General features: G+C 41.8%; 1 protein-coding gene across 1 annotated transcript in view; it reads right to left on the reverse strand.

Annotated features, from left to right (window-relative positions):
• Positions 1-24,928, reverse strand: part of ZCCHC7 (zinc finger CCHC-type containing 7) — a 115,292-nt gene that overhangs the window by 11,110 nt on the left and 79,254 nt on the right. Inside the window, exons 6-8 of the mRNA XM_063320896.1 lie at positions 24,291-24,416; positions 23,243-23,413; positions 12,663-12,698 (exon numbers count right to left, since the gene is read on the reverse strand). Of these exons, the coding sequence (XP_063176966.1) occupies positions 12,663-12,698; positions 23,243-23,413; positions 24,291-24,416 (333 nt within the window). The remainder of the gene's footprint in view (positions 1-12,662; positions 12,699-23,242; positions 23,414-24,290; positions 24,417-24,928) is intronic.

The raw sequence follows: 24,928 nt of genomic DNA on the forward strand, positions 1-24,928 counted from the left end.
GCAGATTTTTGAAACAAGAATTATGTACACAACAGACCGGAACGTTTCCTTTGGAGTCTTCCTAGTCTATCAGGTGATTGCATCATTAAGCCACACATGCTACGTAGTAAAAATCCTTATGAAAATTCATGACAGAAACATACTGAGCTTGATGCATGCTAATAAATGAGAAACGTACAAATTTAGTATTTTGACTTTTAAACCCTCCAAACTCTAAACAATTATAAATAGAATCATTTCTTCACCAAATTTTATTTCTTCGTTTTTTTCAGCCTTCTAAAAAACCCTGCTCTTCCAACAGGAGTTGTGGAGGTCGCATCCGCCTATCTTTCCACAAATTACACCTTGTAATTGAGTTTACTAAATGCATTTATAACATTCTTCCCACCCTTTTGGGTATCAACAACACACAATGAAATAACCAAGAAAACACTGATCTAACTAAACTTTTAGTTGTGGGGTTTTTTTAAGGACCTGATACACTGTGAATTACAAATCAATGGACACAATTTTATTTTTTGATTGTGCAGTCTGGAAAACCAAAGTCTTTCCCAAAAGAAGGAATTTAACTTGTTTGGTTTGCAGTACAAGCACTGCGAAGCGGTCATTTTCTACAGAAATAAGACATTCATATAATGCATTTTAAATAGATGCAAATAACATCTACAATCGACTGTGAAAATGTTAAAGGAAGAGACAAAAAGTACAATATTGTATATTTAAAGGAAATGAATGTAATCTTTTGATACTCTTACAAGCAGACAAAAAATACTAAAATATTAATTCAGAAAGTCTTTTCTGAAAAATGGACAAAAAAAAATCTTAAAAAAAAAAAAGTTCATAGAAAAAATGAATATATGCAAGATAGTAAGGATAACAACAATACAATCCCTGAATGCCTCAAAATCTTCATGGTTTAAAAGGCATCCCAATTTTCTCCAAAGGTGGTGGCATCTATCCAGTCGTCCATGGCTAATTTTACACGGAATGCAAAACGTTATTTAAATAGGATGGTGCATTAAACTTCAACTATTTCTGATGTAGCTCTCAAACTACAAACCTATCTTTCTTCTATTTTAATTTTAAAGTAAGTTAGCAAACACTTCCTTCTTAATCCCCAGAGACGATCTATAGAGTGACACAAATGCACAAATTTATGACAGTAACATAAATGCTCCTCCGAAGTAATGTGCAACATTAAGTGAAATCGTTTCCTGGAAAGATATTATAGGTATCTATATTTTATTTGCCATCTTAAACATATCTGGGTCTTTATGACCTTATTTTTAAAATGTATTTCCTTTTTACATTTCCTGGTGCAAATGGACTGCATAAATAAGCAATGTGCTATGAGGCTTCAGACTAGCCGATAAACCCTTTCAATTTTCATGCCAGCTTCTTCTTTTGTAATTCAAATCTGGCTGAAAACTGGCAGCTCTGAAAACTGAAACAAGCACTGCCACAAATACCTTGTAATGCTATCGACCTTGTCTGCCCATGCAGTGAGAAAGGGGGATGCATATGTGTCTGCAGTCATCCAGATAACACAACTCATTTTTTTGGGGGGATAACAGAAGCCAGCCCCGGACTGTGCACCAAAAGCAGTCATTACCAGGCAAGCTGGAGAATAAGTCTCTTCAAAATACACAGCGCATTTAAAAACCATATACAGGGCTCAGCCACTGCTTTCATTACCAATTTTAATTTAGCTCCTTCAGTTTGCCAGCCAGATAAACTCTTTAGTGCTGTTTTTTAATCTATTTGCCACATTTTATGTTTAAGATTATAGTAATATGGGACAGGAGAAGGAATCACTTTTGGAGGAAATAAAGAAATAGATCCGCTTATCAGCGCCCATCAGAAAGTTCATTAATCAGCCAGGCTTTGTGCCCCCTAAATTGAAAGGTTAAATAATCCTCTCAGGAATATTTCTCGGCACCACCGCCAATTGTCCGGAGAGAAGCTGCCATTCACAGCGCTCTGGATCGGTGACAGGGTATTTTACCACTGTTTGGACCCCAAACAATGATGGACAAATGGCCTGGCTTACAAAGAGACCTTTTAGTACAAGGATGGAGAAAGGACCACAAGCTTTGAAGTGGGGTGGGGGAGGCGGGCGCCGGGAAGGGGCAGGGAAGGAGGAGGAGACTTGTGCGTGGGGACACGTATATTTTATCTGAATGTTTATGAGGGGACTCGCCAAAGGCTGCTCTGCCCGCGCCCCGGCACCGCGCGCGCGCTCGCTCGCTCGCCGCGCTGAGCGTATGCATACTTACACATACATTTATACATTAATCTGAACACAAACATTTGCAAAGCCTGTAAAATCGGAAGACGAACAGAACTAAAGCACGGTTATATTTATTAGCTAATACACCGGGGAGCCCAACAAACCCCAAGGTTTTAATTTTTACTGTCATTCTAGATGATTTACAGCTTCCTCTCTCTCTCGTCCTCTCTCTCTTTAACCTTTATGTCGTCTACTAATCACCTTTCACCATCAGATGCAGAAGGAGGAAGTACCACGTTTGAAATAACTTTCTTAGGGGAGCGTTCTTAATAGATATTTACTTTGAGATGATTTCTGATCACAGGCAAAACTGCAGTAAACACAGAGAAAATACAGCGCTGCTGGCGTATGCGAGATGCCAAAAAACTGGTGCATGAGTTTGCTGGAAGTGAGTTTTTGCTGGAGTACATTCTAACTAAACAATAATTCAAGCCTTTTCCTTTAAACTTCCTAGCTGCCAGGCTTCAGTCTGTAGCATCCTTTACTGACGGACAATTTTACAGAAACATTTTCCTCACATTACCAACACGTTAACTGTACATGTTAATGTTTATCAGTTCCCTCATAATTTTTTCATGTATTCTCCATTGCAGAGCATCGTATGTATTTATTAATACCATCATTATTTCTACCTAGCTTTGTAACTAGTGACACTCATTCAGAATACGCCCTCGATGAAATGTCCGACCACTAACAAACAAGAGCCTTTACACGTCCTTCTTGCACATCTATTTCTTTATATGAGTCTCAATTCCATATAGTTTTTACTTCTGTAGGACTTGGGACTTTCTGAATAGCCTACAGCGTCTAAAAATGGATCACAAGATCTCAGATTTCTCCTCTCTCACGTCACATCAATATGCCATTGAGCAAAACTGTTTTCTCCAAGCCAAGTTTTGAGTATCTCAGGGCTGCTATTTTCCCTCTGTTTCCCTCCTCACACCATCATCAGAAAAGCAGAATTAATTTAACCAGGGCCTCATCTGCCATCAAAAGAAATCAGAGAGAAACTGGGCATCACGTCAAAATCCGGTGCCATTAATTTTAAAGCAGAAGATATTTCAGGGTTTTTACACAGTCCACAGAAATCCCTCAGTGTTTGTGCGTGCCCGTGCACAGGCGCTCGCCACTCAATTTTTTAAGTGCTGAAGGAAGTTACACCTTAGGAACAGAATTAACTGCATAGTAAAGAAACAATATGAAATTACTTGCTGTTACCTACAAGATGAGTAGTTACTACAGGCAGAGAAACGGTACGTTTGAGGGCAGAAAAAAAGAAAAAGGAAAAAAAAAGACAAGCAGCTTTTGGACTCTACACTGACACTGAGCAACTTCGAACGCAGGCAACAACTGTCCATTTCTCGCAAATGTATCACCTGTTCTGCTGTAAAAATAGCACCTCTTCCTGTACATGTTGCCCCGCTCCTGTCTCTGGGGTCAAACCCTGCTGTGCATCACCCGGCGCCCTCCGTGCTGCCGAGGGACCAGCCACGGGGCATCCTCAGACCAGAGACGGACCGGGCAGGGGTAAAACACCCAATGGGGCGGCCCGGGAAGCCATCACCTCCCGACGGCGACGGGAGAACCAGCACAGGCAGCGGCTGCTCCTGCCCCTGTCAGAGCACCCCCCACGGCCGCGGGAGTGTGTGTGTCAAATGCTAATTTAATATAGAATCGACATTCATAACCAAGTTAAAACTGAAGGCCTGACTTCACCCCCTGAAGCCAAAAATTCTGAGGGGTGACTTCGTCCTTGGCCATACGTGGGCAACCCAGCATATACGCACGCATCATGCCCATCTCCCTCTGCTCGCAGACTCCCCCGGTGCTGCGGTGAAGTTGTACTCCCTTACGGCATACGGCTCTGCGCTGCTCATCACTTCACATGGGTCTTTGGTTCCTTTTAATTCCCTTTATGTTGGATTTTTCAAAATTTGAAATCAAAGTCAGGATAATACTGTCACCGGGATAGAAACTTTTCTACTCCCATGACAGGACCTAACAAGATGTATTAGTATTATTGACATGATAGACCCTCTCAGAATTAAACCAGTGAATACTTTTAGGGAATCCTAATCCGTAGATGATTAACATGATCAAGCATGACTTGAGAAAGTTACCGTCTAACCGGAGAGAGCCCCCGGCTGCTCTGAACGCGGGATCTCTGACAGGACGAATTAGCGGCACTGGCAGCGACACCGAGAGCACTGAGGCTGCTGCCAGCGACACGCTCCCAAGGTGACGGCGCTACACACCTGGGACATTTTAACACGCAAAGCGTTTGCATGATAAATCGAGACAGTTTCGGTACTACTAAAGCACATAATTTAGTGAGTGGACATGTGACAAGCAAAATGCCACTCCTAGGTAGGACATACGTGGTGCGAACAGTTCATGCAGATTCACGCTATACTGACGCTTTACATTTTTTCCACGTTGCAATACAAAAATGCACCAAAATACATTTTTCGTCATCTACACCAAAGTGTAACTTTTATATGTTTTGAATTGTCTGCTAAATCATAGATAATTTTTTTGATTCCTATGGGATTTTGAAACCGACTCTAAGTTCTAACAAAACTGAAAAAAATCATCTTCATATCAAGTTCAGAGGAATAATTTTCAGGAATATACTGTAAAAAATTATTCAGAAGAATAATTTTCAGAAAGTTTTAAGGAACTTTAATAAGACTATTCATACACGGAACTTACTGCAGAAAAAGGGCACAGAAATACTTTTTTTTTTTTTCTGAAATAAACCCCTGCTTTTAAAATGCATGGGAAATCTCATTCTAGCTTGAAAATGCTATTTTCTTTATTTAGATGTTTAACACTTGAAATAGTAAAAAATATTTAAATGATCACGTAGTTTCACCTTTTCAAACTAAAGGAAAGAGAAGTGAAAATTTTTACCCAATATGAAAGCACCAACGACAAGATCATCTTAATCCTTTCGCTTCAAAGCAGTGCAGTTATGTATATGACGGGGAGGTATTTCAGCAATGAATCTTACCATCGTTATCCTGTTTTCTGTTTAATTTACCACTTATCCAACAGTTTGGGTGTAGCACAAAAATACTTATCATGACGGACTTGGCATATGTTGGACAGAGGAGGGATGCACATGGCAGTATCTGTGCTGAGCAGAGAATTCCTGCCCACAGGTCCGCGTGGGAGGGAGCAGCTCTCTCCGGTCGTTCTCCAGTTGTGAGCACGTCTCACCACCAGGATTGCTGGCACGGCGCTGGAGAAATGTCACACACAGCACATACCGCTTCCTGGGCACGCAGGGGTTAGCTAACCACAGATTGAAACATTCAAAATATTAAAATGTATTAATTTCCATCCCCTTTTAATTTACATCCACTGCTCTTCTCCTTTTCCCATTTAAAGGCAGGGCCAAAGGGTATTGCACTTGCAGAAAACACAGTTCCCTAAGTAACAGTAACGGGCATACCGAAGTCAGGGGTTCTCTGAAGGATGCACTTCTCCGAGACAAACGCTTCGAGGAGGTTTTTGGAACCCCAAAACCAGAGAAATGGAAAGCCCGTCACCCAAGCTTTCTGTTTCCCCCTGGTCCCAGACTGCTTCCAGAAATATATCAAAATGTAATTTCTGACCAAGACAATCAGTCTTTATCCCTCAGTTTAAAAGCACCTTGTATTTTATTTTCTGGGGGTCAGGTGGGGAGGAGCATGAGGCAGACAACGTTAGAGAAAGCAGGGATGCTTTCTGCCACACTCACACGATGGACGAGTGGCAGCTGACGGCTCTGCTGCTGGAGGGTCACGGAGTCCCCCCAGAACAGCCCCTCGGGTCCCTGCGGGGCTGCAAGGTTCCTGGTCCAGGCTGGCAAGAGCCAGGGTAAGGACCACAACCCGGGGTAAAGGCAGGCACCGGGCAGGCATCTGCCCTCTGCAGAAAAGAGGTACCCAGGCGCCATCACTCCGCACCAGGAAAGGGAGCGCCAGCGCAGAGACATGCTGGCGTTTCACAGACAACCAGCCCGAACTTGTCACCTTAGCCGACACACAAAAGCCCCCTAATTATTCGGTTCTCGTAACTGGCCAGGGGTATTAGTTAAAACCCAACATTTTCATAAAAAGGCAAACTCTAAACAGTATTTTTTGTGGATGTTACATATTTATATAAAGTTATTGAAGCTACTTCTTTTTCCTGTAATATTTTAAATCCAGTTTTAAAGTAAAAATAGGGAAAGAACTCTGTCTAGCATGCGTTGGTACTGAAAGCGATAGCACATGCTTTGTACTCACACTTATTTTGGGACCTGAAATTCTGTTTTGTGTAAAAACAACTATCAGAAAGAATACTGTCTTTTGTGAAATATGATTTCTTTGCAATAGAAATTTTGGTTTAGGTTTCTGATAGCCTCAAAAATATCTGGAACTTGAAAGAGAACAGTAATGCAGGACAAATGATAATTCGTAGGGTAAAAAAAATATAGAATGTAAAATAAAATCCAAGTGACCCAGTAGACAGCACACAAACCACCTCCAGTGTCCGTGTTTCCACCAGAACAGCCGCGCGGGGCAGGCAGACATTTCAGAGGCATCACTGTTGCAGAACGGCACTTGCAAAAGCAGCAGGGCTTGGGCCCGAACAATGCGAGTTGATAATTTAAACGCAAAATATCTGCCAGTTGTCATCCAAGATCTGCCCTACCTCCTCCGCTGGCTAAAGAGGCCTGCACAGGTTCTCAGAGCATATGAAATCTTCTCAAACCAAAGCACCAAAAAGTCACCTTTCCCTCAGGGGCAGCGTGGGCACACTGTCACGCTCCAGGTGTTCATGTTCCCCCACGATCTGCAGGAGTCAGAGTCATCCATGCCCTAAATTCATACCCCAGGAATTTTGGGTTCCCTTCCCTGCAAAATATCCCGCCGAATATCCTGCTACTGACGTGCTGGCACATGAGGGCCCGCTCTGGGATTCCAAAATATGCAAACCCACATTGTCTCTTGCATTAAAAAAGTACTATTTTTACTAGAGTTAATAAAAACAAGAGCTTAAAACACCTGGAGAGGAACTGGTCAAGTGTGGAAACCTTCAACGTGAAGGTGAGGATCTGGTGGTCGCTGCCGCGTGGCACCAGGACCAGGAGCAGAGGCTGCGGACCCGTCCTGCGCATGGGGACATCAGCTTCATCCCCCTGCAAAAATACCTCTAAACCCACCCTTTCCCTCACCACACAAAACCCACAAAGCTTCTCTGGAAACCAAATGCTCTCTCCCTCAAACTTAAATTTTTTTTTTTCCAGAGTCATACTTTAAATTTTCTCCTTCTGAAAGTCACATTTTCAAGGATACAAACTGACTTTAAGCAACACTGCTTATGTTTTCATTTCAGAAAAAAAAGTGGCAGGCCAAGAGGAATTTTAATAATGCACACAAAGAAATCCGAGCGCAAAATTTAAACACAAAAGACGCATTGTCCCTTCATGCCTTTTACGCACAGAGGCCAAACCAGCCAATTCCTGGTTCACCTTCTTTTATGTAAGTGGATTAAAAGTAAGATTAACAAACTGTCAAAAAGCATGTTAAATGATAGCTCCTGCTAGTTAAAAATTCTGATGGTTCTAAAACTCTGTTGGTGGCCATCTTGGCCTAGGAGCTTTAATATAAATGAGACTGGTGAAGGCAGGGGATGGGGGAAGGCTTCCTTGTGGCCAGAGCAGTACCGGGGGGGAAGCGGTTATTAAAAATAAGCAGTCTCTACAAAAAGAAAACACCTAATTGGAGCAACATTTCTGTTTTAACATATGCATCTATACTGACTAACACATTAAAAAAATAAAAATTGCACTCTTCCCGTTTTAGGGACGGAATTTCATTATTCTGTGGATGTTTACTGAAGAAGATACTAATATGTGCAACATTAATTGCCATGCGGTTCTTGTATCCACACCTCCATCCGGAGCTGGACTGGCCACACTCATTTTTGTACGGCACGAGCCCCTCCGACAAGGCAGGAGTGCAGCACGCGTAGGGAGACGCACGCGCAGCCGGCCGGTCTCCCCTTCCTATCGAACACCCCCACGGCCGCCTTGCTGCCCCACCGGTGCCGCCGCGAGAGGCTTTGGGTGTCACCGCTGGGGACGCAGACCGAGGGAGCGCTGCTTCACGCCCAGGCGAAACATGGGCCACTGTGCGCTGCAAGCAGATTTCCTCTTTATTCCCCAGCGATGTCGTCTGTTGGGTGGAAAAGCGGCGGCTCACGGCAGCACAACATCTACCCTTGGTTCCACCGGGCCACAGGATGGTGGGGGGACGGGAGCGGGTCCCATGGACAGCGGGGGGAAGGGAGCGGGTCCCCTTGGCTGGCTGGGGTGCCGCAGGCACAGGGTCCCTTCCTTGGCACGGTGTCCCCGAGAAGGCCAGCCCCGCCGTCGGCACATCCCCTATTCCAGGAGAAGGGCCCTGCTCCATGGAGGGGACCGACCTCGCACCCAACCCCAGCCTGGGGGGGTCCTTCTCCTGCGGCACACTGAACACAGACCAGTGAAATGGGGGCCATCGGACAGCAGATCACACTCAGGCAGACACTACTGTATTTTTCTTAAGAATAAACTGCAAAACCGAACCAAACGAATGAAACTCGTAATGTGCCTTAATCTCACAAGTTTTTCCACTGATGACTTTTTTTTTTTCAAATAGAGGGCTGTACTCTGGCCTCCACTTGAGTACGAAATATTTCATAAATGCCTCTACCTTTATAGCTGAAATCCGAAACGACAAGAGAAAGGCAATGAAAAGAGCCAAGCATGCTGAGGACACAAAAACACTGCCATGAGCACCCCGATATCCTTCAGACGTGGGAACAGGGGATGCGATGGCACGTCCCTTGGAGCACAGACAGTGCTTCCCTGGGTTTGTGGAGCATTTAGAAAGACAAAGTTGTAAACTAAGCTTCCTGATAACCTAGAACAAAGAGCTTTACAGGACCTTCAAATACCTTGTCTGTGAAAAAAAGACACGTATTATTATTTACACTGCAGTGCGCTATGATCAAAACTGTGTATCCTGGATCTGCAAACCAAGTCCTTGTGTTATTGTTTGAATTGATAATAACACCTTTGATAAACGTAAGCGGGTATCAAAACCGACCTATTTATTGCAAATAGATACCTATATGAAGAAAAACCTAAAATATGTTTGACAAATGTAATTCCCCTCTTCTGATACAGGAGAAATACATAGAGAGCAGGCACAATGAAAACGATTTGTAAAACTTTTAAATCACCATCTTAAAGAGGTTATTAAATATTATTTTAAACCTCAGTGGGAATTGGATTGTTCTGCTGACTTTGATTGGTTTTTTTCAGAATAATTTTAGTTAACAGAGTTGAAAGAACAAGTTTAAAGAAACTAACTTCATCCAGTTATAAAGCTTTGATTATCATAGAGCCTTTAAATTTAAGCTTCATTGAATACAATATGATAATCTTTTTTCTATCAAAAGGCAAATTAAAATATTCCGCTTATAATCCTTTTTGCCATTTCAACTGCTCGTCAGATTTCTTGCACTGGCAGTCTGTTTTGGTCGGAATAAGATATTTCTGCCCATACAACAAATTATTTGTAATGTGCCAAAATTTGTCACCACAGCTAATGTAAACAAAAACCTACCACCATCCATAACAGCAGAATGGTTTTATTATTTAGTCATTGTTCTAGTCAGTCCATGTTTCTGTGCAGGGCCTACAAGGAGTCAATAGATGGCAGTCCATCTCTTAGGAAAGAGCCAGATAATGAATAAAATCACCAAAGCTTCACAAAAGAGAAAGGTGGAAGGCTGTGTGGTTTTTCACAAGCATTCACAGTCATTAACTAAGAATACTTTATATAATGCAAAACATTTAGACAAACTTTGTAATGGCTGTCTCTAAGCAACGTTATAAAAACGGTCGTTTATTACAAACCTGAATGCCTTGTTTTATTGGCGCTTACGTGTACCTGCATGTGTGACACTTGTGATCAATTTACCAAAATCAATTTAAATCTAGTGGCTGTATCCATGGCTAAAGCACAGGAAAACTCACTCTAGCCATAGCCTATTTGTTAAAAATCAGGCAGCCTCTGCAGCACAGCAACAGCCTCAGTGGTAGTTTTTTAAAAACTCCTGTTATTTTTCTTTAAACAGTTATCCTGTTTGTATAGAAATATTTATGCAAAACTAGGAAAATTATGAACTAGTTTCTATACTGAAATATTACTACTATGAGAGTAGAAGATCTCAACATTTTAGTTACACTTCTATAAATACGTGTGTAATATACATTATTCTAACAGAAGTTTTGATTCTTGTGAGAACACTATTGACTTCTGCTTTGGGCGCAAATGAGAATATTTAAATGGAATAATAGAAGCTGGGACTTACACATTTAAACAATTTTGATAATGCAGTTTCTTGAGGTATAACTTATTTAAAATATCAAGCATGTCTTTTACCACACAAATTTTTAAATTCCAGGCTTAATCTGACTACTAATGTAACTCTGAGTTGGAGTGAGTCTTCCCATGCAAAAAATGGAGACGTGCAAAGCATTTCCCACATATCAGAAACCTGGATTATTTGCAGATAATTTTCAGTTCACTGCAAAATGAAAAATTATTTATCAGTAGCTAGGGTCTGACTCAATGCCAATTTATCTTTGCGCGCCCATATTTGACTACATTTCAAAATGTCCCTAAAATGCACTAAAAGTTTCCAAATGGGTGGTTTTAATAATACACTTGTATTCGTTACTGCTGCATTTTCTAACAAGAGCTTGTTTTGACAAATATTGTTAGCTGTATACTAAGTAAAGTGTAAACTCAGAACAGTTTCTACAAAATTAACAGATAAAATTTTCTACCTCAGATACCTCAAATTCTGCCCTAGTAACCACTGGGTGACATTTAAGCTCCCCACCACTTTTTTACAAAAATAAATATTTTCTAAGTGTTGAGTGCAGCTCACTTTTAGGGGAATTTTCAATGGCAAGCAAGACTAAAATCAATTAAATCTTATGCCTCAGTAAAAAATAGTACCCAACATATTACTACATCTAATACACTTATCTGGTTATTAGATTCCAAATATCATAAACATTTCAGAAATCGTTTTTACATGCACCCTTAGGGATTATAATGAAAGACAGTGTTTACCTTTTTCCTTCACGCAATTTTAAAAAAAGCAAACAAAAATACTCAGTGAATGCACCTTTTGCTCATAATGCGTTTTTTTTTTTTTTTAAAGTCTATACCAATTCTGTTTAAAATAAAAGTAAATACTTAGAGAGGGTGGAGGATTTCCAAACCAGAGCTTTGTTTTAAAATCATTATGCAGAAAACACTCGCAAGAGGTTTTAAGCACAGATTTCCCTAATCATTGAATTTAGAACCAAAAAACAGCAAAAAGAGCATTCCACTACCGTGAAGAGGTGGAGGCAACAAATTATAAAGCACATCCTATTTATTGCTCAAAAGAAAAAGCCCACACCAAAGACCCATAAAGAAAAGTAGTGGACAAACTTTTCTACTTTGTTTTGAACCTACAGCAGTGATTAATTATCTGTAACAGCTAAATACAAACAAGGTTGATCTGGACAGCAATGACAGCAAAGATTCAGATGAACAGCGAAAATCCTAATCTTTAAAGGTGTTTTTATGTATAATAATTTTATAAATGAATATATTCAAGATTTGGGATACCAATCCATTGAATATTGCCTTGACAAGTTAAATATTGTTCCAGGTATCAATATGAGCCAAATTTGAAAGCATTTTGTTTTATTTTTATCTCCATTTTACATATGCGGAAAAACCTTAAGTAATACACTGGTGCAGTTCACAAAGTTTTATTTTCTTGTTTCAACGACTAAAGGTAACTAATGCAGGCCAAAGAAGAAGTTATAGCTATATCCCCACCAATTAGAAATTATTTGCAAAAGTTTATAAAGTGTATTTCTCAAATTAACATCTACACTCTAGCTGATTTATTTTACTCATTTAAAAAGAAAGCTTTGTCACACACAGTGATTAATTACCAGGATCTGGGATATCTGAGATGGGATTATTGCTTCTGCTATGCATCTCAACTTAAAATTTAACCCTCTTTATATGTGCAAATGTAGTCACTGAGAGGAGAGAGTGCTGCAAGGCACTCATTTAATGATTACAGTATTAAAATGAAATCATAAGTTCTAAAGATGTTTAAAAAATAGTGTTTCATTGCATTCTTCAGTTCAAAAACTCTTCAGATGTTTATTATCTTCTCGCTGAAGATGCTTGTCTATATTTTATGGTCAGCAGTTCACAGAAGAGTAAATAGGTTGGGTGTAGAAGAAAATAAAAAAGGTGTTTCTACTTACTGTTAGGTGATACTGCCTCCATATTTCTGGGCAAGCCTGGAAAATAAAAATATTGATCAGCTAGGAGCATGAAACAAGGTGCTTTACAGCCTGTTGGTTTTGGCATAACACAGTATCCACCGGTGTCGGTCACAGGAAAATAAGAAGCTTAACTGAAAGGGTCTGCATTTCAGCTTCAAAAACCTGGCTAGACAGTTTAATTGAATTTTACACTGGTTTAACACACTCCCTGCCATTGTCAGAAAGCCAGTAACAGTTTTCTCTCAGCCCTTCTTCTCCGAAGGTTAGAAGTTTGTGAGAGTAACATGCTCTTAACTCTAGTAAGTATTAATACTGAAAAACAAGCAGAAATGAATTTAAATTCTAAATTTTCTGACATGTTAAATTTACATAATGTTTTGAAAATTAAGTCACAAAGTACCTTCCTTTCATGTAGGAATAGAAATATTTTACTATTTTTGTACATATCTCTATCCTAATCAAAATATAATTGTTACATGTAATAATCCTCAGTAGCCTGATGTCAGATGAGGTGTAAACAAGAAGCATAACAGATTGCTTTAATGTTTCTATTTTTACAATGCCTTGCTTGATTTTTTTTTCCCCAAAACTTGCTAGACTTGCACACAAACTTCTAAGTGCAGCCCATTGTAAAAAATTTTACAAAGCAGATTTTTGAATCACAGCAGCAACACAATAGACCTGACGAATACCTAAGAGAGGAAAGAGGAAAATGTGGATCTTCTTTAAAAAAAAACAGAATGTGTTAATGAGCAATGAGACAGAGGTTACTCTCTCAAGGGTTCTTAATATTTTTACAAAATTTACAACATTTCTGCCTTCTCCTATGACCCCCAAGCCATAACCAGACACAGAAATAGTGGTACTTTTTCTGTTAACCATTTTAGCATTTAAGAGAGCGTGCACGCAGTTATTTCAATGGAGGTCTTTCACTTTTGTTTAAAACATTTACCCTTGCATTAAAACAGCTCCTTAATCATTTGAACAATTAGCAATTTGGTTTGCCAATCTCAATTTTCGGTATTTTAAGAAGAAATATTAGTTATTCCGTGGCTTCTACATAATATGCTGTAGCTCTGATTTCAAACACTGAAGCCTCATGACTACTTGCAAATGAGTACTATTAACATTTCTTTAGATTTCGAATAAATTTTTCACTCATGCCTAAATTCGTGCCTTCTTTTATTCTGACAGAGCATGTTAATTAAAAAAACCCCACCCAACAACCAATATTAGCAACTGGATCTCTCAAAAAATAATCCAAGTTTCTGACGGTCACTCTATGGCATATACAGTATGTTTTTCCTGGATGTGATGGAAATTATATTATTTATTATTCATTCCGTCAGTAACACAATTTTCTGGAGAAAAATCTACAATCTGTTCTGTGTAATGGTTCGACATTTCTCCTCTTACTCAAGTACTGCATGTAAATATTTGAGTTTTATATTAATGTTTCTGTAAAGAAAATGTGGGAAGTACATCCCACATTTCTAACAGAGGAGCATTCTACAACATTTGACAGTTTGAGCACACTGGAGCTGTCTTCGAGTGCAAACAAAAGGATTTTCCTCCTTCGCTAACTTACACAGGATTTGGAGGCGCGATACATAAACACTCTCTAGCATATAAAAATGTTGTATCAAAGACCTTGCCTTCTCACTCAAACCTGCAAACGGCTTCAGCTGTACACGAGACTTTTGCTGGTTTCGCACAGGGGTAGCAGACAGTTATTTATACATTAGTTCTGGATAGTTTTCGATTACCGCAGTGTCCCCAGACTAATATGGTTGAAAAATCGCAATCAATGAGTTGTCACATACTGGCAAAATGCCACTCTGTGATATGACCTTTACTCACACAGCAGCTATTTAATAATAATTAAAAAAATTATTTTATTTTTGAATAATAGTTTGGTTGGGGTTTTTTTTGCCCTGGACACAAAGACATCACTTGCGGTGAAAATCTGTAACTTGGAGCAGGGAACTGCAGTTGGCGCAGCTCTTGCCAGAAGACGGGAAGAGGGACGGTCCCCACCCTGCGCGGTGCTACCACGAGGCAGGTTTTATCACTGTTGTCTTTAAGGATGTTTTAAGGCTGTGGGAAAACTTAAGGGAGGTGGGAAGAAGGTGGTAAGGGAAAATTGGCCAAGCATATTTCTTCATTCAGATGGTGATTCAGTGCAATACTTTTCATCGTCACAATGATCACTTACGAACTTCAGGAGTTGAATACAATAGTGGAAAACGGATGCCTGGCTAAACAACAGCTTTTTAGAAGCAATGCTTTTAACGAGGAGTCCTATTACCTTGCATCAGCTCAGAGTTATTGTCTGTATCTTCTATCACAGAATGACAAAAAATATAATTAACAATTACTACTGAATACTGGCTTCTCAAATGAAGCAAAGAGGTTTGCCATGGAAGAGAGCATAACCAAATACAACAACCACCGAGCCTGTGATTTTTCTTATTTATTTAAAAGTACTTAACCATGAATGGCCCTCATTTAAAGAAAAGCCCTTGTGGTATACAAGTACGATGGCAGCGTGATGAACTACATTAAAATAAAATTGCATTTATTTCCTGCCCCAGTGGTCTGACCCTACTAGCATTTAGATGCACCGGCACAAAAGGTGCCAGCGTGGCGAGGCCGTGGAAGGCGCAGGCGAGGTGCCTTCCCCACACCTTTTGCCACGTCCGCCTGCCATTTGGCACACAACTGCCAGGCAATTAATTTTCCCAAATCTGTTTTTTCCCCCAAATCTGCTGGTTTTGCTGCGGCCCATGTTCGGTTAATTTGGGAGGGTGATTATTCGTACCCGAGCTGGCTCTGGCTGAGGCTGCCACACCAGATGAATCCAGGCTGGATCCTGCGCATTTTGACCCGTATTGAATTTTATCAGGTGCTAATTATTGTTTTACCAGAACAACGGCTTAATGCATCTGTTGTTTAATTCCCACTTCCCTATTCTCAAACGTGAACATCAAAGAAAATAAAACACTCAATCTCAAACAGCCCCTGACAGCAGACCAGGACTCGAGTGCTCAATAGACAAGGCCCTTGCCACCAGTTCTCATATTTCCACAACAATGAGCAAACACAAAAACAGCACTAAGCGGCCTTTCCTCCTTTCCGCTCCCCTTGGCCGGTCGTCTGCCTTGCGCCGAGAGGGCCCTCGACGGCGGCCCTGCTGGGAGCGGGCGCGGGGGAGAGGATTAGCCTCGCTAACATGCGAGCATTTGCAAAAGGGAAGGAAAAACCCCGCTACTGTATTTGGCGTATGAATAACCAAAATGCACGCGCTGACAGGAGACCGGGACGGGCCTGCGGCTCCCCGGGAGAAAATGTAGCTGTGATGAGTGACAGGGCTTTCAGGAAATATGTTCACAATCACAGACAGTGAAGGCCATGACCTAGATCGTTTAAGAGCTTGTCTTGTCAAATTATCAAAAGCTTCTTCCTCTCTGAATAAAGAGTGACATAAGTGAGTGTCAGAAAGCTGCAGGCTGACAAGCCAAGCATACAATAACAGCATGCACGTCACATACTTGCCGAACACCGCCACGGCTAGCGGCAAATCTTAATGAGAGCGCGGCTGGCCCAGGAGACTTGGGTCCCTGCTGGCACAGCTACTCATCTCGCAAAAATCCTTCAGCTCCAAGTCAGTTATGGTCTGACACGACGACTACAATTACTAAACACAACTTTTTAACAGAATCCTCTGGTGCTTTGTCAAAGCGGCGGCTGCTAGGAGCTGCCCCGCCGCAAGCCACCACAATAAAACAAAAGATTTGCCAAAACACACACTTTTCATCACCTCCGCATGGGAACTGCCGCGGAAAACGCACAATGCCTCCCTTCAAAACCGCTCCCGCACGAGCAGATGTCAAGACCTCTCCCCAGCGCAGACGGCGGCCGCAGAGCAGGCCGAGGTGGATAACTGCCGGCGCTGGGCAGGCGCCCGGTAATGCCGACTGACGCGTACCATTCGGCGGACGCGGCCTCGCCGCAGGCACAAAAACCTGGGGATGGAGGGCAAACCCCGTGCTGTCTGCCCTGGGGAGGGGCGAGGGCCCGTGGCAGCACCCGCAGGACAGGCCCAGCAGCCATGAGGCTGCCAGCGCAGCCCCGCAGATGTCCCTCTGCCGCCAGCCACATCCGGCCCGCAGAGGTGGCCACGTCCCCATGGCCAGCACCGAAAATGACAAAGGCGGAAGGAAATCTTCTGGGAGAGAGGACGCTAACGGTGGGTGACATGTCAGGACACGCGCAGCAGGTGCCGGCTGAGGCACCCAGCGGGTCCCCGGGCACTGCTGGCTGCCAGCTCTGGGATGCGCTCGGGCAGCTCACTGAGCACCCGCACGCTGGTTTTCCCTGAGCACACAAGGAGACCCCGTCCTGCAACGTTTGCCTCCTCCCTGACACATCACCCTGTTTGTGAAGTTCTTCTCCCAGCCTTGCAGCTGGCAGGTGAGGCTGCAGACCACCAGCCTCATGACACCCACCGACCCGCCATCAACCCTGCAAAACACAGGACGTTCACGGCATCGGGTTCTCAGCTTAATCATATATAAGCATAAGTATACAAATGTTTGCACAGATGTACACAGGTACACATCTATAGGAGCACACAACATTGGATGCGCCAGACATGCTCTTTCCCGGAGGGAGCAGCAGAGGGTCAAACAGAGCCATACTCGAAACTTTTGAACAACTCTGCTAGCAGCTCCGTGGAGGATCTTCCCAAGGAACGCACACAAGGCTGAGCTTCTTGCAACACAACTCCAGCTAAGATGACTCCATACATTCTCTGGGCTGTTTCAGGCAAAGTGACTGACCTAACGGATAATACATGTATTTTCCTGAAAATGTTTTAAATAACTTTGAGCATTCTCAAATCCAACTAGGTGAAGTCCAGCCTAGTCTCAAGCCTTGAGCTGCCTTGTGCTCATTTCTGGACAAAAGCGTGACCATGGAGAGTCACTCTGAGACAGACTGTGCACAGGAGCTTGTTCTGTATCCATTGTGCATGGTAAAAGCAAGTGAACTTTCTATAACAGAAAATTAAAATGTTTTTTGAGCATCCAAAGTATTTGATAACAACTGAAAAAAAATCAGGGAGTATATTAGTGTTTTTCCCAACACTGTATTAAGATCTGCTCTATGAAGGCTGCAGTAATGTTTTCAGAGTATTTTGGAGAACTTTGGGGAACCACTGGACTCATTTAGCCCAACATAACTCCTACGGACACCAGAAACGTCCCAACAGGCAGGCTGACACACAACAGTCGCAGTAACTGGGCTTGGAGAAACACTTTCAGCTTTTTGATAAAATGCCCTGTGGCGGACTCGTAATTCTTTACAGAAAGTAATTAGCAGAGACACAGACATATGGACCTGTTATTATGATCAGTCTACATAGCCTGAAAACAATGACTACGCTGCGTTGGACCACCCGCCCATGGTTTCTAACCATGGCCGTAAGATGATGCCTCATGGAGCAAGCACACATCCTTTCCCCAACACTCCTCCACACCCAGCTGTTTTAAGCTCAATGACTGTGCAAGCTGGATGAAGTTTCTGTGTGTTAGGTAAATTTACATGGCTTTGTCTTCCATGAACTGGTCCCAACTCCTTCGGAACCAGAGCAACCTCCTGCATCCCTCCGTAAGGAGTCTCACAGATCTGCTGCCTATTGCACGAGAAGTCACCTCCTTCTGTGTCTCCTCAACCTATCTCCCTACTGCCTTTGTCAGATGCCCACTATTTCTTGTACTGGAAGAAATGATGAAGAACTGATCACTAAGCACTGTCTGCCATCATGGATGATTTTGAAGCTCTTTACAGATGCTTCCCTCTCTCATCTCTCTTCCGGGCTGAAGAGCTGTAGCTGTGCTGAAGGACACAGAAGAGACCAAAGTCGCACCTAGGTGTCCATTGCTTTCCTGCTGACTCCTAATGTTTCATCTGCTTTTTTTCCACAGCTTTTGAATGCTGAACTGATTTTTTGGGGCATCATATCTCATAAGCCTAAAATTTGAGTCCTGAATGGTAATGGTAAGCTCAGAGCCCACCAATCCACATACAAAGATGGGATTATTTTTCCCTGGGTAATTTACTTTACACTTATTGCCACCCAAGTTCATCTGCCATTTTATTGTGCTCTCCCTCCGATTCGTACAGTCCTTGGGCAGTTCTTCACAGTTGGCTCACAGCACCGACACTCTAAATAATTCAGTCTTCTCAGCAAATCTTGTCGCCCTATTGTTCACCCTTTTCCATGTCACACTAGCATATCCTACCTTTATCCTCTTATTCCATGCCTGTTTAGTTTCCTTAAAAGCTTTTGGTCAGGAACTTTGTCAAATGCCTTTTGGAAATCGTAGACTATGTCAACTGGATCATGTTTACACACATGCTTGTCGACCTTCTCTTTTGAAGAACTCCAGAGATTTCTGAGAAGTGGGATTTCCTTTACAAAAGCGATCTTGAATCCTCCCATGTAGATCATATTTATATATCTATTCCAACATGCCGCTGCTATTGCATTTTCTGGTAACTTGCTTGGTGTGCACATCAGGCTGGCAGGTCTGGTTGCCCAGCTCTCCCTGGGACCCGTTTAAAGAATTGTCATTGTATTTGCCACTCAGTTACCAATCAGACACAAAGCAAAAGATAACACACTGCCGTCACAGACGTGGCCATTTCACCTTCCAGCCCCTCTGCAGCTTTGGGTAATCGTTGTCCAGTTCTGGTAATGAATTAGTATTCATAGGTTAGTAGTAACCCTAACATTCTCTTCCATTTCAGAGAGATTCTCTGATGATTCCCTCCACAAAGTAAGATTTCAGTGTGGAAATGTCCCCGGTTTCTTCCACTATGAACGCTAGGTGCCAAAAAAATATTTTTAAGTTGTTAGCGATGGCCTTATCTTGGCTGAACGTTCCTTTCATACCTTGATCATCATCATGTCTTGTTGGCCTTACGTGCTTCTTGCTCTGATGTGAAGAAAGATGTACTGTTGGTTTTGATTCCTTTGCAAAGTGCCCCTTAAACTCTTTTTTACCCTCAATTCTGCACTTTCACGTTTAATCCGCCAGAGTTTACGATCCTTTCTGTTTTCTTCATTTGCATACAGACACCAGGTTTTGAAAGGATACCCTCTCGCTTTTTGTAACTTCTCTGACCCTGCTGCGCAGCCTCACCACCTCCCTTTCGCTCTCTGCAGTTCTGCTGTCCCGTCTTTCTTTCCAAGGACAGGGCAGAGGAGACCCTGCTCTTACGCTCCAGCACTCACTGCACAAGTATCCACATGCCTGTCATGCAGAAGTGCAGGAGAACTGCCTGAAAGTTTCAAAGACAACCCTTTCTGATTTAAAGTGGCCCTAAATGAGCAGAAAAAATACATGTTGTGATGTTCCTGATAATCTACACAACTTAGGTAGGAGTTAAATTGTGGGATGACAGAGGACTTCTATGATTCTATGACTCATGATTCTTTACAGAAAATGAAATTACTTTATGAGAACTAGCTTCATAAAATGTGTGAAAAGAAAATTGCTTTATGAGAACTGCCTTCATAAAATGTGTAAAATAGAAAAGGTGGCAAGAGACGCAAAGAAAAGATACTTAAGATTACAGCTCTAACTGCTTACCAGAAAGGGGTGCAGAAACACGCTGTTCACGTTCTTTAAAGTAATGGTACTGTGCACACATCAGCTATAAGCGAAAGTACAGCTAGAAGAGGAAGATCGAATTTAAATTTTTAACATTCAAATATCAAAAGAAATACTAAGCTCCCAAATGTGCTAGGCTTCATTTGCATATCCCACAGATCATCGTCTGTGGTGAGCCTGTAACAGACTCTCAGTTCCCTTCCCTGACTCCTCGCGTTTGTGCCGTCCCCAGCAGGAGCAGAACGGACACACCAGCAGCGCGCTGCACAGACCTTCTCCCCAGAAAGCACACGAAGGGGAGTCTCTCCTGTCTGACTGCTAAAATGTGGGGTCAAACACTGGAACACAGTTATTCCACGATTCTGCAATATGGGACTGAATGTAATGACAGAAGTTATGGCACACAAGCTTTACCAGGTAGAAGAGTTATTCAGATTAACTTCTGTATTCAGGGAAAGGGAGGGTAACGCCTTCTCAGGATCTTCCTCATTCTTTGACCAAATGGATGAAGCTAAGGTAGGGAGGACACATTTAGAAATAGATTCAAATATTTCAGAATTTCAAAAAAACCCAGCGTTTAGGGGAATCGAACAGGCTTATTTGGAAGACAAACATTTAAGCCATATCTTTAGATAGAAAATAAAGTAGGAATGTAAGCTGATGTTATCATAGATTGCCTTTTATCCTCACATTTTTGTGTTTAATTTGAGGGAAAAAGAAGTATAAAAGGTTGATTGCTATGTACAAGACTGAATTTCTGGGACATGTAAAACCATAATAATATTACACAAAGTTAAAAAAAAAATAAACCTATGTTTAATCCACTTCAATTTTCATCTGTGTTTTATTTTAGTAGACCCTATCAAACTCAAAGGCCTTCAAACTACTTCTGTGTTCCTCTTTAGTCCTCACAGCATAACCGCCGCTGCTACCGACAAGCCACAGGGCGATTAAAGAAAGGACACATCAAGTCTTCTACCTGTGTTCATGAAATATGAGGACAAATCTTCATGTTACAGTCATACCTGAACCTTCTACTAACCTGAATTGTGTCCTACTGCAAAGTCGTTACCTTTATCTAGTTTATATTTTTGAAATTCAATTCAGCACTATCTATGTATCTATATGAGAAGTACTTCCATTAAAGACTATCTGGGAAGGTCTTGGGAGACCAGGAAGGTTCTGGCATAAAGCCTCTCCCCATCTTTCTTATAGCTACTAACTGTCACTAGCAGTATTAACAGCTTTGGGCAGGCTGTCAAGAGCAAACCAGTTTCTACTTGTTTCAAAATGCATTCAGAAGAATTGAAGAAATATTTTTAAGAAAGGAGATCATGCACTGAAGAGTGTGTTTCCATCATGGTACTGTTTAAATGATAGAAGATTTGAGAAAAAAGTCTCAGCCAAATGAAGTCCATGACCTTACCTCCCACCTAGTCTTTAGTGCAGAGAACACCCTGTATCGGGATGACCTTTAACACACCTCAGTACCCCTACAGTACTCGAACATTTTTAATACTTCCATACACTTTTGTGCCAAAGTTACTCATTCGCTTGTCCAACCAACTTTGAATGCTCAGTAAAATCTAATATCAGAATGCATCTATTTTATGGGGCCTCCATCTCCCTGTAAAATAAATGGAAACCCGTCTCCCATTGTGCTGCTTAACCTGAAACAAGCAGCCAAGCATCTGGTGGGAAATAAACCGAACATTCAGTCTTTTAGAAGACGAAGGGAGCGCTTCCATATTCCCGTTGGACAGAACCATTTGTACTGTGAATACAGATGCAGGCTTGCTAACACCTCTGCAAGGCCGTTTTGTTAGGTACGGTATGGAGATAATTATTTCCACTAAATACTTTCTTTTCTACAGTGTTCATGACACAGAGGCAGTGTAACACAATACGAATGAGGAATCCGAGTGATTGGCAACAGGACCGGAGTGTCCACCCAACCTGTAGAGCTACGCTGGTGTAAGTAGAGACAGTTGGGTTTTGAACGACAGTAGTGAAGATAGAAAACATCAGTGTGGTTCTCCTGGGATTAAGACAACACATCAGTATGTTCCAGACATTAACTGTTTCTATCAATATTTTTCTCTTAACAATAAACAATTTTGCAACTGTTCAACTACTTTACAAACTCTCTCATAGTACGTATGTGATGGGCCTGTCCATAGGGATACAGAAGTAGAGAGACAACTAATTCCATCATTATCTTTCTTCTTGCATGTTCATAAATAATAGAGGACTCCACTGAAAAGCAGGCAGAAACTAAGCTAAGGCACGTGAATGTGACTGCAGAGCTGCTTCCTTATGAGCTAATGTCAGCTAAAATTTTTATTCACCTATACTTCAATAAGAAATAAAATGTATCATTTCCATTTTGTTCCTAAAGTACATTTGCAATGTAAAATGTAGCACGGTTATCAATGCCTCTCAAAACCATTTAGACATTAGTTTAAATTTTTGATAATATTTTCATTGATAAATATGTGATCATAGTGAAAAAAACACATATCTGGAACTCTTGGAACATCACAGTTATTTTTTACCTCTTGCTGGCATGCTTGCAACATACCACGTCTGCTAATTTCAGCCTCCGTACGCGTTCAGTTCAACACAAATGAGGATGTTTTCACCACCCTAACCAAACTGGACAAAAATAAACTAAAGAGTGAGTGTTTACAATGCTCCAGTTCCAACCACTCTTCATGAAAACTGTGATACTGATAATGACTGACAACAATATTTTCATATGCTTATGCAAATATGCAACATATAAAATTAAAGAAAATGTTAAAAGACTGTGTTGTAAACTCAGGTCTGAGAGATACAAAACCGGTAATGACTGAGCTCTTTGCCACGGGCAGTACTCACATCAGCATAATGCCCCTTCATGTCGCAGCGATTGCAGTGTTTATTCCAATAGGCTCTCTCGAGGCATTCCCTGAAATAGTGGCCAGGCAAACAGCAGTTCAAACAAAAACGTGCTGGGCAACTGTTTTGTAGATGGCCTCTTCCTGCACACAGGCAGCAAGGGGGAACTTTCTGTGGAGAAATAAGAAAGGAATTATGTCAAGTGAGAATGTTTCAAAAGAGTACAGAAAAGAAAAAACACAAAAGATGAAATGAAGTGACCCCAAATAAATGTCTACTGCTTACTAGGAATTGCAGAGATTATAAACACAATAAAAGCAATGACCTCCACAAAACAGACAGCTAATTTTATATAGTAAAGTGGTGGGTTGACCCTGGCTGGACACCAGGTGCCCACCCATCCGCTCTATCACTCCCCCCCTCAACAGGATGGGGATGGGAAAAATGGGGAGAAAATAAGACAGAAAAAACTCATGGGTCAAGATAAAAGTAGTTTAGTAAAGCAAAAGCCAGGGCTACATGTGGAAGCAAAGGAAAACAAAACATTGATTCTCTCCTCCCCAGCAGCAGACGATGCCCAGCCAGTTCCCGGGAGGCAGGGCTTCAGCGGGTGTAGCGGTTGCTCCGGCAGACAAACGTTGTAGTAATGATTGCTGCCCTTACCCCCCGCTCCTTTCTCTTAGTTTTTCTGGCTGAGCAGATGCCATACGACAAGGAATATCCCTTTGGGCAGCTTGGGTGAGCTGCCCCGGCTGCGTCTCTTCCCAGGATCTTGCCCGCTGGGGCCTGCGGGTGAGGGGGATGTTGGGCAGCAGCCACAACTCTGGGGTGTCACCAACACCTTTCTAGCTGCCAGCGCTGTGGGGACAATCAACTCCATCTCAGCCAGACCCACTACAAGTAAATTGATCTTGTGCAAGCTGTCCTTCAACCTGCAACAACCTTTCCATGCAATAATAAACCACGGACGCAATGCTTTTAATGGCAAGCACAAGAGAGTACTAGAAACAACAGCTGCAGCTACCAGTAATTTAAGTGTTGCATTTACCTTTGGAGTAGGACAGTTCTTGGACAAATGACCTCGTCTACTGCAGTTTTTACAGGTCACATTTTTATCAGCTGTGTAGTACCGCATACCGCTATGCCTCACACTTGCGTAGTTGGAGATCTGTGCCTGGGGAGACAAGAAGAGAAAAATGTATTTATCATTTGGGATTCTGTGGTTTAGTGTTTGTTAGAATCGGAAATTTGAAAAGGTCACTGCTGGTAGTGTTCAGTTAAAAATCTAACTTTTTACAAGTACAATTTACACATCCTGATTTGTGCTGGATCATTCTGTTATGGAGAAACCTGCTTTGTCTACAAGACGAGTATTGCCTTGTTCAAATTTTCACTTCAGGTCATTTTTTTTTTGCTGTTTAAAATTGCAGTTATGAAGTTTTGCTTTCCCTTGATGAGTCAAGACACTTTTACTCACTATGCTATTTCATGATGAACTGGAATTTTTCCCAGAATACAAATATAACTAGCATTAATTGCAAATGCGAGTTACACATTCCCTTGCACACATTAAGGCAACCTTCTTGGACAACATACAATGCTATACAAGTCTAGACCAAATCTGCAATTTGCAATTGTAAAGAAAGATTTAAAAAGGAAAAGGAAGAAAAAAGAGAAGCTGGAAAC

This window comes from Chroicocephalus ridibundus, chromosome Z, assembly GCF_963924245.1.
Source record: "Chroicocephalus ridibundus chromosome Z, bChrRid1.1, whole genome shotgun sequence".
NCBI classification, from domain to species: Eukaryota; Metazoa; Chordata; class Aves; order Charadriiformes; family Laridae; genus Chroicocephalus; species Chroicocephalus ridibundus.